The sequence below is a fragment of the Papio anubis genome, chromosome 9, assembly GCF_008728515.1.
Source record: "Papio anubis isolate 15944 chromosome 9, Panubis1.0, whole genome shotgun sequence".
Taxonomy (NCBI): Eukaryota; Metazoa; Chordata; class Mammalia; order Primates; family Cercopithecidae; genus Papio; species Papio anubis.
The window spans coordinates 98,258,073-98,273,129 of record NC_044984.1 but is presented as its reverse complement, the minus strand read 5'-3'; the positions used below and the strand labels follow the sequence as shown (position 1 = coordinate 98,273,129).

General features: G+C 43.6%; 1 protein-coding gene across 1 annotated transcript in view; it reads left to right on the top strand.

Moving 5' to 3' along the window:
• Positions 1 to 15,057, top strand: part of LOC101015751 (putative tetratricopeptide repeat protein 41) — an 85,729-nt gene that overhangs the window by 25,188 nt on the left and 45,484 nt on the right. Inside the window, exons 5-7 of the mRNA XM_031650181.1 lie at positions 5,412 to 5,585; positions 9,440 to 9,881; positions 13,192 to 13,431. Of these exons, the coding sequence (XP_031506041.1) occupies positions 5,412 to 5,585; positions 9,440 to 9,881; positions 13,192 to 13,431 (856 nt within the window). The remainder of the gene's footprint in view (positions 1 to 5,411; positions 5,586 to 9,439; positions 9,882 to 13,191; positions 13,432 to 15,057) is intronic.

Here is a 15,057-nt window from a genome sequence, read left to right as displayed (position 1 = left end):
GTTGCATTTCTCAGGGCATATAAAATGGATAAAGTCAAAATCAGTAGAAGCAGGTGTGACGGTGTCTACGCAGCAACTAATCCTATTCTGGCACATCCCAAAGGTGTTCAGTCTGGCCAGGCTGATGATGTAAACTCTGTGCTACACCCTCAATTACAATTTTATTCCCAAAGAGAATTGTTATTTTAATGAATGTGTTTTTGGGTGCAAAGAACTCCTAATAAAAAGTTGTTGTCTTTCAAAAAAAAACAGATTTTTAGGCTGACAACAGTACAATAAGCTCAGGAGCAGCCTATGAATACTCGACACTTTTTCTAACCCTGAGAGAACACCCCTCCTCATTAACAAGAGGAAGGGCTGGTCCTGGACTTGGCCCACAGTTCTGGCTCTGTCACTTACTAGCTGTGTGATCTTGGGCAGTTTACTTAAGCTCTCTGTTCCTCAATTTCTCATCTGTAAAATGAGGATGGGGTTCATAGTACTAACCTCATAAGGCTGTGTGAGAATTAAAACATAATACAAAATTTAAAAAAAAACTACGTTCAAAAAACCCAAAAAACATAATACAAAATACAAGTAAGGAATTTAAAGTAGTACATGGCACACAGCTGCGATTATTATTGTTGTTATTATTTTTGTTGTTATTATTGTTATTCCTTTCTGAGCTAGAGAAATAAGCAGGGTGTGGGGGCTGCTAGGGGAAACAGACATTCTTGTTCATTAGCTGAGTAGGGAGAGGAATGATTGCAAAACAAGAGAGTTTGCAGCTGTCGCCTCTGCAGCCCAGACAGCCTGCAGGTGAACGGAGAAGGCTGGCCCCAGAGTCATTTATTGTGGCTGCCTTTGCTGAGACCTGGTTTCACCTGGGTGAGGTGGATGTGGGCAGGGGGGAAGAGCTGCTGCTGTGAACACAGCCAGCCTGAGAGGCCAGGTGCTCGGAGCAGATTCAGCCTCTTTGCAGAGAGCATTTTTCTGCAGCCCGCCTCAGCTGTCTGAAGTTGCAGATCTTGTGTGGGCTGTGAGTCAGGGACCTTTTCTATCTGGGGCACCTAATCACACCCAGTGACACTCATCTTTCTGCTCTTCTGTCCTCAATCCCTGCTTGCCAGGATAAAGGGATCTTGTAGATGGGAACTGCCTATAGCCAGTTCTACTGACTCCCACACCCTTTGCCTGCCCTGCAGGCAACTGGTGTCACAGAAGACATGCTTCACGGAAGGTCAGAGTAGTCACTGACTTTTTTCTTTCGTTTTTGTCTATTGAGACAGGGTCTTGCTCTGTTATCCAGGCTAGAGTGCAGTGGTGTGATCACGGCTTACCACAGCCTTGACCTCCTGGGCCCAAGTGATCTTCCCACCTCAGCCCTCCTGGTAGCTGGAACCTCAGGAGTGTGTGACCATGCCTGGCTAATTTTTAAATTTTTTGTAGAGACAGGGTCTTGCCATATTGCCCAGGCTGGTCTTGAACTCCTGGGTTCAAGCAATCCTCCAACCTCAGCTTCCCCAATTGCTGGGATTACAGGTGTGAGCCACCATGCTCAGCATGGTCACTGATTTTCTTATTTGCATGTTTCCTCACCATGTGACCCCATGGAACCTGGGGGCAGGTTTGAATAAATTCCATTTATTGAAGGCTTTCTATGTAGCAGTGCTAAGGGCTTTATCAGCGTCTCATTTAATTCTCTCAGTGGTCCACCCATAGAATTATCATCCCACATAGGAAGAATGGGGTTCAGAATGTCAGAGCCACACAGTTACGCAAGGGCATGGCAGGGAGTGCAAAGTGAGGTCTCTGTTGGGATCAACGCCCGTAGTCCTCATCACTACACTGCCATTCCTCCTTGAGCCAGCAGAGGAAAATTTCCCTCCTGTGGATGCTTTTCATCAGCCTCCTCTCCCAGCATCGGGAAAGTCTCTGCTCAAGTTGGTGATGTGGAATGGACAGAAATCCTTGGCGGAGCTTCCAAGCTTTTCGCCTTGGGCCCTGTTGACTTCCCAGCCTGGTTTGTTTCCCTTTGCCCCACAGGTTTGGTCTCCTTGGAGCACACCAGTCACTTCCATCCCTCCATGCCTTTGCCCATTCAGTTCTCTTCTCCTAAAATGCCCCTTCCCGTGTCTCAGGGCAGTGGAATCCTTCTCATCCTTTATGGCCCTATTCAAAGGTCACCTCCTTCATAAGAGGTGCTGATGGGTACTTCTGTCCCTCTGCCCTAACTTTGACCACGCAGCACAGGACCCCCAGTCCCACTGCATCTTAGTTTACACAAGTGTCTCCCTCCAGGCCCTGTGAGCTTGCCTCCCTAGGTCCCTCGGGTGAATTATAAATGGTCCTGTGATCTTATTGTTTTTCTCCCTGTGTAAGTTCTGTGAGTGCAGGGATCATATCTATTTTATTGGCCACTGTCATACCCAGTGCCTGACACAGACACAGAAGCTTCTCAATAAACCTGTGTTGAATGATGAGCAATAACACTGCTAAAAAGCACATGAGTTTGTCAGTCCCTAGGTGGCTGTTTAAACATGTGAGCTATTACCATTTAAATGAGGCAACTGGCCATTGTCATTTAGTAGAGACAGATTGTTCCTGCCAAAATAAGGAGAAATGTTTAGAATCATTTTCCAATACTAGTAACGAAAAAATAATTATAATCACCAAAAATGTAGTTTTAAAACCAATCAACATATATATTTTCCTTCATATACAAAAATATAAATCTATAAGCATCAGCCACGAGTATTTTTTTTGCTTAGGATTAATTTTTGCTAATCATATTAGTGTTCTATGCTCTGTGATTGTCAGGTGGTATATACTTCCTGAGGTTCATTCACATTCACCTTGTGACTTATACTCTATGCCAATGTTGTGGAAGAGGCAGAGGATCCATACCTCTGTAGGCTCTCACAGGGGCTGCTTGTGAGCCATCTACACTAAGAAATGGTGGTCACACACGGCTTGAAAACAAACCATTAGAAAAAATAGTGTTTTAAAAGCTTCTGGTGATCTGTGTATTCACATTCACCTCTCTGGGCCTCAGTTTCCTCATCTACAAAATGAGGGGTCTGGACTAGGCTAGATGATTTCCAAGAACCCCTTCTGCTCTAAAATTCTGTCATTTAAGTCCTGAAATCTCAATGGTGTCCATACTTTTAAAGGTTTTTAAATAAAAGCTCAAGGGATAAATCATCAAGCTGAATTTCTTTCTCTTCCTTTTCTTGAAAATCATTTTTCATTGTTTGACATAAGCTCAATCTCTATCTTTTCTGACACCTTTACTTTCTTAATGTCCCACATTCATAAAAAAAGTTTCAAGTCGTTGATTTTATGATCATTTTGTGTTATAAAAATCTCTTTAAAAGTTAACACAACTCTACTCTACTATAAGATAAATATAGAGAAAGTAACTTATTATAAAACAATGTGTATTTGAACATGTAAATGCTCAGACTTGAATTGAAGACATAGTGCCTCTATAGAAAATCGCCACGAAAGCAATAAGTTTCGTCTATAAATATAGGTTGACGTGGGTGTGTCGTATTAAAGACTCAAACATTGGCCGGGCATGGTGGCTCACATCTGTAATCCCAGCACTTTGGGAGGCTGAGGCAGGCGGGATCATCTGGAGTTGGGAGTTGGAGACCAGCCTGGCCAACATGACGAAACGCTGTCTCTACTAAAAATACAAAAAATTAGACAGGCTTGGTGGCGTGTGCCTGTAAGACCAGCTATTCGAGAGGCCAAGGCAAGACAATCGCTTGAACCTGGGAGGCAGAGGTTGCAGTGAGCCAAGATCAAGCCACTGTACTCCAGCCTGGGCGACAGAGTGAGACTCCACCTCAAAAAAAAAAAAAAAAAAGAAAAGAAAAGAAAAGAAGAAAAAAAAAGAAAAAAGAAAAAAAAAGACTCAAATATCATAGGTAATATTGCTATTGGGTGGTGATTTTCTGAAATGGTGACTAAATCTTGGTGTCATTTTAGACAAAGCAATGTATAATCTTCCATCAATTTATGTGGTGTTGCATTCTAGAAAATTCAATGTGTTTTAAAACCATACAAAAAATACTTTGTGTTCATATGTAAAATGGAGGTGGTTTCTAGGTTAGGTCATTATCATTTTTTTTCCCTCTTACGGGATTGTCGAAATATCTGAAAATCAGGTAGACCTGGGGACAAAGCTTCATTGGGTATGGCTGTCCTGTGTTGTAGGATGTCTCAAAACCCTGGAACCTCTCCTGTTAAGAACCACTGCTCTCTAAACAATGTCCTATTTTCAAGTGTTCATGGCGCCTTCCTATGTCCCAGCCTTTGGCAATACTGTCTTGATGATATGCCCTTCTCCTCGTCTCTGCCTGTGCACCCTTAAAGGCTTATTTGAAGTGTCTTCCACACGGAGCTTTTCTTTATTGTGATGGTTCTACATCAAGCTTCAGTAACCTTCAGACTCATATTCTGCCTTGAAATGTGGCTATTTGTATACAGAATCAATTTCCACTTCCTTTAGGTGGTTGACTTCATATATGAATCATTTTATCTCCTCTCGGCATCTAGCATGGAACCGTCACATAATAGGCAACTGACAAATATTTGCTAAACATAATGACTCTCAACGATTCTAACAAAATCTTAATGCATCTGAGAGGCCTAATCCGTTAAGGCTTCTACATGTGACTCGATTTTCCAGACCTCAACATGCTTAAATTTCTGTAGAAAATATTGCTTTTGAAAAATAAAAGCAAGACGGAAGTTGCAGTAAAATGTTCTTAGAGTATTAGGTAGTCGATTACAACTTGGGGTTGCTGCTACTAGGTCACTTTATCACAGTCTGAAAGTCAAACATCTCTAATGACTTCCTTTGCCTTTTGGGGGTTCATAGCTTAGTTCTTCCTAAGATCATATACTTTCCAGAGTCCAAAGTCTAGGGTCCAATAGTGTGGGTAGAATTTAGGATTGTTTCTGTTAAGTTTAAGATGGGCTAGGTCCAAGGAGAGGAGACAGTGGGTGGGAGCTTCTGTATTTGAGCATTACTGGAAGAGCCCAGGGCGGTGGCTGTGACCCTAAGCACGCACCCAATGTTAAGGAGTGTCAGAAACTTCACAGATCACAGGACTTCTCTTCGTATCTAACTCTTTGTAACATGGCCTGTTTTTGCATTCTGGAAGATGAGAGTAATGTTTTGGATCATACAAAAATATTTTTATATCAAATCCTGAAAATGTGTGGGAGACAATCTGGTGGTAAACATCACTATTATCTCTTTTGGGTTGAATATCTTGAGGATGGTAATCACATGTATACATATGTGTGTTAGCCGTACAGCTGTGAGTAGCACTCATTTTTCCCAACCTCTTTTGCTTCCCCAGCTCATAAACATGTTTTAGCAATGACAGAATCATTTCCACCTAATTTGAACAAATTTCTATGCTGTAGGTACTCAGCTCGAAACAGATATTCTTAATGAAGACTCAGATGACTTGGTCTTTTCACTTCTTGTGGAAGTGTTCATTGCTTCCATCAGTTTAAAACCATGCGTACTTGTACTAGATGGAATTGAAGAACTGATTGGCATTTATGGGATTTCAGGTCAGAAGGTAACATCTTTTTAAAATGATGTTTAAAATTATTTTATCACAACTTTATAAAAATAAAACAATTTAAAAAAAGAAATACAAATAATAAAAACTTCATTATTTAGGATGTATTATATATAATACCTTTCCATTGCATCACACATCTCTGGTTTTAGCCAACACTGCTTTTAGTTACTGCTTTGTATTTTAATTAATTAAGAGATAGGGTCTTTTCTATTGCCCAGGCTGGAGTGCAGTGGGATGATCATAGCTCACTGTAACCTCTAACTCCTGGGCTCAAGCCATCCTCTTGCCTCAGCCTCCGGACTACAGGCACACACCACCATGCCTGGCTGATTTTTTCAACTTTTTGTAGAGATGAGGTTTTGCTATGTTGCCCAGTCTTATTCTGAACTCCTGGGCTCAAGCGAGCTTCCCAGCCTGCTTTCCAAAGTGCTGGGATTACAGGTGTGAGCAACTGCACCCAACCCTGCTCTATATTTTATTGAACAAATACTTCTATAATGTATTTACAATGGGCCAGGCACCATTTTTGGAACTTTAAGAACATTAATGCATTTAGTTGGGCACGGTGACTCACACCTGTAATCCTAGCACTTTGGAAGGCTGAGGTGGGTGGATCACCTGAGGTCAGGAGTTCAAGACCAGCCTGGCCAACATGGTGAAACCCTGTGTCTACTAAAAATACAAAAATTAGCCAGGCATAGTGGCGGGCACCTGTAATCCCAGCTGCTTGGGAGGCTGAGGCAGGAGAATCGCTTGAACCCAGGAGGCAAAGGTTGCAGTGAGCCAAGATTGTACCATTGCACTCCAGCCTGGGCAACAAGAGTGAAACTCCATCTCCAAAGAAACAAAAACAAAAACAAAAAAGAATATTAATGCATTTAATTCGCACAACAGCCATATGAGGAAGAGACTGTGTTCATCTTCCCTATTCACACAGGGCGAACTGAGTACAGAGATGGTAGGTGGCTTGTCTAAGGTCCTAAGATGGTTAAGTGGTGGACTCAGAATTCAGACCTGGGCATTCTGGTTCCAGCCACTGGGGCCTTTCCCCATGCACATATCTGTCCTCTATTTTATAGTTTGATCAGTCTTATTGTTCTTTATGTATTATAGTTTGGTTTACCTCATCTTCACTGGTTTTGCACATACAACATTGCATTCATGGGTTGTCATCTTCAGTTTTTCTCCTGTTTGAAATAATATTGGATCAATGGAACCTCTACTAATACTTGGCACCAGTTATTACTTTGGGAAGCAGGTTCTTTAAATCTTAAAAGTATATGTAATCAAATATGTGAATAAGATCTGTTTCTTATAGAAATATGATAAAAAAAAGAAGAAAACAGGAAATTAAATACACTCAGTCTCACCACTGGTAAATATTTTGCTGCTGTATATGCTTTTACCTATGGATATCTATATATACATATACATATTTATGTAAAGAAGTTACACACCACATTGTTTCTTAACCTGCTTTTTAATTTAATATATCATAATGCTGGGCATGTAATCCCAGCACTTTAGGAGGCCGAGGCAGGCAGATCACTTGAGGTCAGGATTTCGAAACTAGCCTGACCAACATGGTGAAACCCCATCTCTACTGAAAAAAAATACAAAAAATTAGCCAGGCATGGTGGCACACACCTGTAATCTCAGCTACTTGGGAGGCTGAGACAGGAGAATTGCTTTAACCCAGGAGGTGGAGGTTGCAGTGAGCTGAGATGACACCACGGCACTCCAGCCTGGGTGACAGAGCAAGACTCCATCTCAAAAAAAAACTGTATATACCATGAGCACTTACTATAGGCAAAGCACTATTCGCAAAGACAGACAGACATAGTCCCTGTAAAGAAATGGAGCTTTCATTCTAGTGGGGAATGGCAGTCATTAATGAAGTCATATCACAACTGTGACATGTGCTGCTACAGACTGATATGTAGTATTGTGACAGCCTCTCATGAGGGGATGGCTTTCTGGAAGAAGGGCCTGAGGCAGAGCTCTTTAGAAGGAGGAAGGATGGCCAGACAGTTACCTGAAGCAGTTTAGGGCAGCGCTTAGGAGCCCGCCTCTGGTGCCAGACCCTTGGTTTGAATCCCAGCTCTGCCACTTAAACTAGCAGACTGAATTAGATAAGGCATGTAGCTCCTCTATCCTTGAGTTTCTTTCTCTGCCTTTCTAGAGTGTTGTAATGAGGATGGAGTGAGTTCGTGTATTAAAATTATGCCCAGGATTTAATTTGCAGAGGTATGGTTGGGCGACCACATGGAGAGGCCAGTACCACTGAAAGACGAAGTCATTACTTACATTTCCTGAGAGAAGGGGACACGCTGTGCAGGGACCCAGGGTAAGGGTGGTCAGGAGGCAGAGGACAGGAGAAAGGGGAAACTGAAGCCAGAGCCTTTACTGAGGTTTCTTTTTTTCTTTTTTTTGAGATGGAGTCTTGCTCTGTCACCCAGGCTGGAGTGCGGTGGCGGGATCTCAGCTCACTGCAAGCTCCGCCTCCCGGGTTTACGCCATTCTCCTGCCTCAGCCTCCCAAGTAGCTGGGACTACAGGCGCCTGCCATCTTGCCCGGCTAGTTTTTTTGTATTTTTTAGTAGAGATGGGGTTTCACCATGTTAGCCAGGATGGTCTCGATCTCCTGACCTCGTGATCCGCCCGCCTCGGCCTCCCAAAGTGATGGGATTACAGGCTTGAGCCACCGTGCCCAGCCTGGGGTTTCTATAGGAATGGCAAGGCAGAGCAGGGTAAACAGTTTAGGGTTGGCTAATTTGAATTTTTTATTTTTATTTTTATTTTATTTATTTATTTATTTTGAGATGGCATCTTGCTCTGTAGTTAAGGCTGGAGTGCAGTGGTGCAATCATGGCAATCATAGCCTTTACCTCCCGGGTTCAGGCCATCCTCCCACCTCAGCCTCCTAAGTAGCTGGGACTGCAGGCTGTAGGTATGAGCCATCATGCCCAGCTAACTAAAAAAAAAAAAAAAAAGTGTTTTTGTGCAGATGAGTTTTCCCTATGTTGCCCAGGCTTAATTTGAATAATTCTGATGGGCTTTGGGCACAGAGGCTGCCTCTAGTTGTCTGGTACCTGGCCCTGGGTTGATTTAGGGCAGGGTTGTTGTGTGAGTTAGATCTGCACGCTAAAGGCAGATTCCAGGCAGGCTGTCCACCACCCCCAGGAGTTAGCTAGCCTTGGGAAGGGCTGGATGTGTAAGGTCCTGAGGAATGTTAAATAATCCTAAGATGCAGAAATTAAAAACCATAATTAATACAGTTAGTACCTACAGACACATTCAACACAGTGCCTGGCTCAGAGTGAGTATGTGATGGTTGGTGTTATTAGGCAAAGAGGTATTGTGGGAAAGGCTATTAAAGGAATTGAGAAAAGATTGATCTTATTAGGTATTTATTTTGTTCCAAAATAAAATGATTTAACTCGTGATAGTATTGCTGCACAAAGTGACAACTTCTCAGCATAAAATAACATCCTCTTTTTCAACTGAATGGTTCCAATTGCGCTCTCCAGTTTCCTCTGATTATTCTTGTAGGTCAGTCTTCAGAAGTATGTGATTTTATTAAATTACTTGCTCCTAAGAACCTCTTTTTAGAGTTCACATTTGCACAATCAAATTCATAACTGACACATGAGTCAAATACGGTTCTATTGTGACTTGATATTTTCTTAGCACTTAATGCTTGCAATTCAAGTTACTATTTATAACCTTCACTCCAACCCTTATTCTATACTTACTCCCTATATTGTACCTACTCTAAGTTGAAAAACCATCAACAAAGTAATTTTAAAGTCTTTAATGTTTTCAAATGTCTTTGATTCTCTCCATCAGGCGAAAGATTTCTCCTGGCTGCCACACTCACTCTCCCCTCATTGCAGATTTATCATGAGCACCGTCTCTTCCAGCCTGTCCTACAAGTCATTGTGTGCCCGCCCGGATGTGAGGACAGTGGAACTCATTAGCACAGGAGATGAAGAAACAAAATTAAACATCTTTAGAAAGCATCTCTCCATTCCCAACATGGACCCCTTCCAACAGAGCAGACAGTCTTTGAGGAAAAAACCAGACCTGAGTCCTTTAAAACTCACAATCCTAGCCAATGAATTGAAAGAATGTAGAATCTACCACAATGAGTTTCAGTGTATGAAGGAGTACTTGGAGGCTGTCTCTGTTCAGGAGCTCTGGGAATTGGTTCTCAAACGCTGGATTGAAGACTACAGTTGGACTTTTCAACCAAAAAGGTCAAATTCAGACACTGTGGCTTCAGGAGAAGGTAGGCCTTGGCCATTGTTGACAACTCTGTGGGAGTCCACAGGGAGAAAGATGTGTGGTGGACTCCTGCACAGGGAAGGGGACTCTAGGGACAGGGTTGTCCGAGAAAACACAGGATGCCCAATGACATTTTTTTTTTTTTTTGGGATGGAGTCTCACTCCATCACCCAGGCTGGAGTGCAGTGGCATAATCTTGGTTCACTGCAACCTCCGCCTCCTGGGTTCAAGAGATTCTCCTGTCCCAGCCTCCTGAGTAACTGGGATTATTACAGGCACCCGCCACCACACCCAGCTAATTTTTTGTATTTTTAGTAGAGACAGAGTTTCACCATGTTGGCCAGTCTGGTCTCATACTCCTGACCTCAGGTGATCCACCCACCTCGCCCTCCCAATGTGCTGGGATTACAGGCATGAGCCACCATGCCCAGCCTGCCCAATGAAATTTGAATTTCAGATAAACAATAAATAATCTTTAGTAGAAGTATGTCTCAGATATTGCATGGGACATACCTATGCTAACAGTTACTTGAATTACAGATAAATAACAAATAATTCTCAGTATAAGAATGTCCTAAATATTACACAGGACATACTCACACTAAAAATTAATTTATTATTTATCTGAAATTTATATTTTACTGAGCATCCTGTATTTTTATTTGCTAAATTTGCCTCCTCTAAAGGACTCTGTGTGTTGGCTGTAAGGAGAACTGTGTTAGACATAAATTTCAGTCACATTCTCCAAGAATGTAAGAAATGGAGCTTTCTTATTTTTATAAGTCAATGTGTCTCTCTTCTGAGCCCACAGGCCTGCTAATGGCAGATACCTCATCCAGTCCATTCAGGTTAATTCCATCAATATGTTTTGTTTTCAGTGAGCTCAGGATTTTCTCAGTTGAGGGAGGATTTGTGGCCTTCCCGTGTCTCCTTTGGGTTGATCTGAGATCTAAGGGCCTGGGTGCTAGGTGGCCTTGGTTGTCCTCTGTCCCTGCTGGTCTCCATGGTCTCCATGGCCCACAGATGTTGACTTCTCTGTACTTCTGGCTTCCTCTAGGATACTCGTGTGCCCATCTGTTCTCAGGTTGCTGGATCTCTGTGGCTTCTGGCTGACAGGGGCCACATCCTAACAGAGGGTCCTCTCTCCTCTGCCAACTTCTGTGCTCTGCTTGAGTCTTGTTCTCCTCTCTGATTCTCTCCTATACTTTCTCAGTTTCACAAATGCTTTTCCTCCTGAGTGGGGGAAAAAATCCTCTTTAGATCACCCTGGACTTATCTGAGTTTATTGTTTGTCATAAAAAAAAAAAATTATTCCATGTGTTACGAGTTTTGTTTTTTTTTTTTTTAATCTAGGGTCTCACTATATTGCCCAGGCTGGCCTCCAACTTAAGGGATCCTCCTGCCTCAGCCTCCTGAGTAGCTGAGATTACAGGTGTGCTACCACCTTGCCTGGCTCCAGGAATGTGTTTTTATGATACTCAACAATCAGGCTTTTGAGAGTCAAAATTTGTTCCCTCAAGCCATTGTCACTGCCATGAACTTCAAAAGTCTATTTTGAAACTTGAGTTTTTCTCTCTTTGTCTCTGCTATAACAGTCTCCTCTTAAGGTCAGCGAGTTTAGAATGGAGCAGGGATGGGGAAGTGGGGGTGAGAAATAGAAAATACTTGGAATGAAAGACACAGCTGGGTATGGTGGTTCATGCCTGTAATTCGAGCACTTTGGGATTCTGAGGTGACTTGAGGTTAGGAGTTTGAGATCAGCTCGGGCAACATGGCAAAACCCTGCCTCTACTGAAAATACAAAAATTAGCTGGGTGTGGTGGCACACGCCTGTAATCTCAGTTACTCAGGAGGCTGAGGCAGGAGAATTGCTTTAACCCGGGAGGTGGAGGTTATAGTGAGCCAAGATTGTGCCACTGCACTCCAGCCTGGGCGACAGAGCGGGATTCCTTCTCAAAAAAAAAAAAAGAAAGAAAGAAAGAAAGAAAGGCACATTGATTGGTGCAACATATTGTCCTGCCCTGTTTTTTTGCTCTACAATTTGCATTTCTGTAAAGAAAATTGACTTCAAATTTACTGCGCCCTCCTGCTCCTACAAGGAGGTGGAAACTAGTTCTCTGTGCCCTTAGAATAGTCACTCAGGCAAAGTGGCCTGTGGCTGCGTTGCCCTCCATCTCCAGGTTTGTGCAGGAAAGCGTGGGTCTCCTCCCCATCAAAGACTGCTCCACCTCCCAGCTCTGCCCATCCACCCCCACTGAGGCCCAGGGAGCTCAGCCACAGGTGCAGGAAGAGGTTGGTTAAGCTGAGGCCAGCTGGGTGTAATGGCTCACACCTCTAATTCCAGCATTTTGGGAGGCCAAGGTGGGTGGACCACATGAGCCCAGGAGTTCGAGACCAGGCTGGGCAACATGGGGAAACCCTGTCTCTACAAAATATACAAAAAATCAGTCGGACCTGGTGACACACACCTATAGTCCCAGCTACTAGGGAGGCTGAGGTGGAAGGATTGCCTGAGCCCAGGAGGTTGAGGTTACAGTGAACCATAAATGTGCCACTGTACTCCAGCCTGGGTGACAGACTGAGACCCTGTCTTAAAAAAAAAAAAAAAAAAAAAACGCTAAGGCCAACCTCAGGGAAGCGTGACTGACTGGGGTCGCACAGCTCTGCCTTTGCTTCAACATTGCAGGTAATTTGGGCTCATTCCCCAGTCCTAGCATGGGAGATAAAGTCAGAGTGGCAGACTATGCGTTACCATTTCTCTGAATGGTCTGAAGGATCTCTTTATAGTCGGTTGATTATAAAGCCAGAAGGAGGTCCAGCTATGGTGGAAAAATCTAAGGGTCAGGTGGGTAATGAAGAGCTGGCTTAAGTGTTGTCTGTGACTGTGTTTGACAGGAGAGCAATCATACAGAAAAACCACTCACAGCCTTAAATGCAAATTAGGTGTTGGAAAACCTTAATAAAGACTGCTAGGCAGAAATGCTCGGTGTAATAATGAGCAAACTTGCCAGTGTGTAACCAGAGCTCTGGGTGTGTTCGTTGTGACAATGGACGATAGCTTAATGGTTAACAGTATGTGTGGGCTCTGGAGCCAGGCTATCTGGGTTCAAATCCCAGTTCTGCCTTTATTTCTGTGTGACCTTGGGTAAGTTATTTCAGTTCTCTATGCTCCATTTTCCTCATTTGACAGGGGCTATAATAGTATTTCCTATAGGATGATTGAAAAAGAAGGTTGTTGAATCATATAAAACATTTGGAAAGATACCTGGCTCATGTTAGCTCTTATTCTTGTCATCATCGTGTTGCCTGCGCAGGGCTGGATGGCTGGGTGGCCGACGCTCTGTGCTTACTGTGCCTGTCGCATGGTGGCTTGGCTGAGGATGAGCTACTCCAGCTTTTGGACATGCTGGGCTACAGGAATCATTGCAAAGTGGCCACCTTGCACTGGGCTGCCTTCCGCAATGCCACCAAACAGTGGGTCCAGGAGAAGCCCAATGGCCTTCTGTATTTCTGGCACCAGTCCCTGAGAAGTGCAGTGGAGCACAAGCTTCTTGGTAAGTAAGGCTTGGGTCTGTGGAAATACTTGCTGGTTAAGGGGTTAAGGGAAAGCAGGAGCTACATACAGGGGAAGCCTTGTAGTTAGGATTTTTCCCATAGAAACAAATCCATAGACATGTATGAAAATGGTTATATGTTAGGGTTTGTACTTGATTATGAGTAACTGAGACCTGACTTCAATGGCTGGGGTTTGTTCTCTCCTATAATAGACTTCTGGGAACAGGCAGTCCTGAGCTGCTCTGTTGGCTCCACAGAGTCACCTAGGGCCCAGCTCCTTCTGTGTCCCTGATTCACTACACTGCGTGCATTCTCAAGGCCACCTCATTGGATGGCTGCTGGAGCTCCAGCCATCAGGAAGGAGGAAGGGAGGAAGGCCTTGCTGCTCTTTTAAGGAGCTTTTCTGGAAATTTCATACCAACATTTCCACTTAAGTGTCTTTGACTCAGAACTTCATTAGTTGGCTACAGCTAGATATGAGGGAAGCTGGGGGTGGAGGTTTCGACTTGGTGCATTGCTACCCCAAACCAAGGTGGTGTTCTGATACTAACAAAGAAGAGGTAAATAGATTCTGTCTCTGCGCCAATTCTTTTCTTTCTTTCTTTCTTTTTCTTTTTTTTCTTTTTCTTTTTTTTTTTTTTTTTTTTGAGTCTCATTCTTGTTGCACAAGCTGGAGTGCAATGTTGTGATCTTGGCTCACTGCAACCTCTGCCTCGTGGGTTCAAGTGATTCTCCTGCCTCAGCCTCCTGAGTAGCTGGGATTACAGGCATGTGCCACCACTCCCGGCTAATTTTGTATTTTCACAAGAGTTGGGGTTTCTCCGTGTTGGTCAGGCTGGTCTCGATCTCCTGACCTCAGGTAATCCATCCGCCTTGGCCTCCCAAAGTGTTAGCATTACAGGCATGAGCCAACTTGCCCGGCCGCAAATTTTTAAATAAATGTGATACAAAAATCAACTGGTGATCTTGAATTATGTGGGCCTAAAGATCTCAGGCACCCTCAAGCAAGTCTGAGTTTCCTGAGACTCGTTCTAGTTTCACTGAATAGATGTTTACTGAATGAATGTGCAGGTATGCCTGGCTGCTGGTTTTTTGGATCTGCTGTTTCTAGCAGCTTTCATCTCTATTGTTTTGAGACTCAGTACTAAACCTCAGCCTCCAGTATCTGCCTGGAATCAGGAGCTGGAGGGCTGAGCACAGGAGAGAAGGTGTGAGCTATCTGTACACAGCACCGTGGTCTCTGGAACATGAGTAGCCTCATCGCTCCCTGTCCCTGTCCTCATCTCATGCTCAGGTCTGCATGCTGTTTGGCAAACAGAACCCACCTTCCTTGCTTCTGGAAATCACCATGGCATCTTACTAGAAATGATTTCTTGGGGAGAGCAATGGCTTTGGAGTTGGACAGAACTGGCGTGACCTGACGCGAGGTGCTTACTTACCTCCCTAAGACTCAGTTTTTCACCTGCAATATAGGGATAACAGTATTTGCCTTGAGGGTATTAAAATGCTAATTCATGTAAGGTACAGGATCTGGCACTACAATAAGCACTAGTGGTGGCCATTTGAGCCAAATGCCAATATTTCTAGCCCGCCCTCCCCCTCCCACCATGGAAAACACTTCCTGG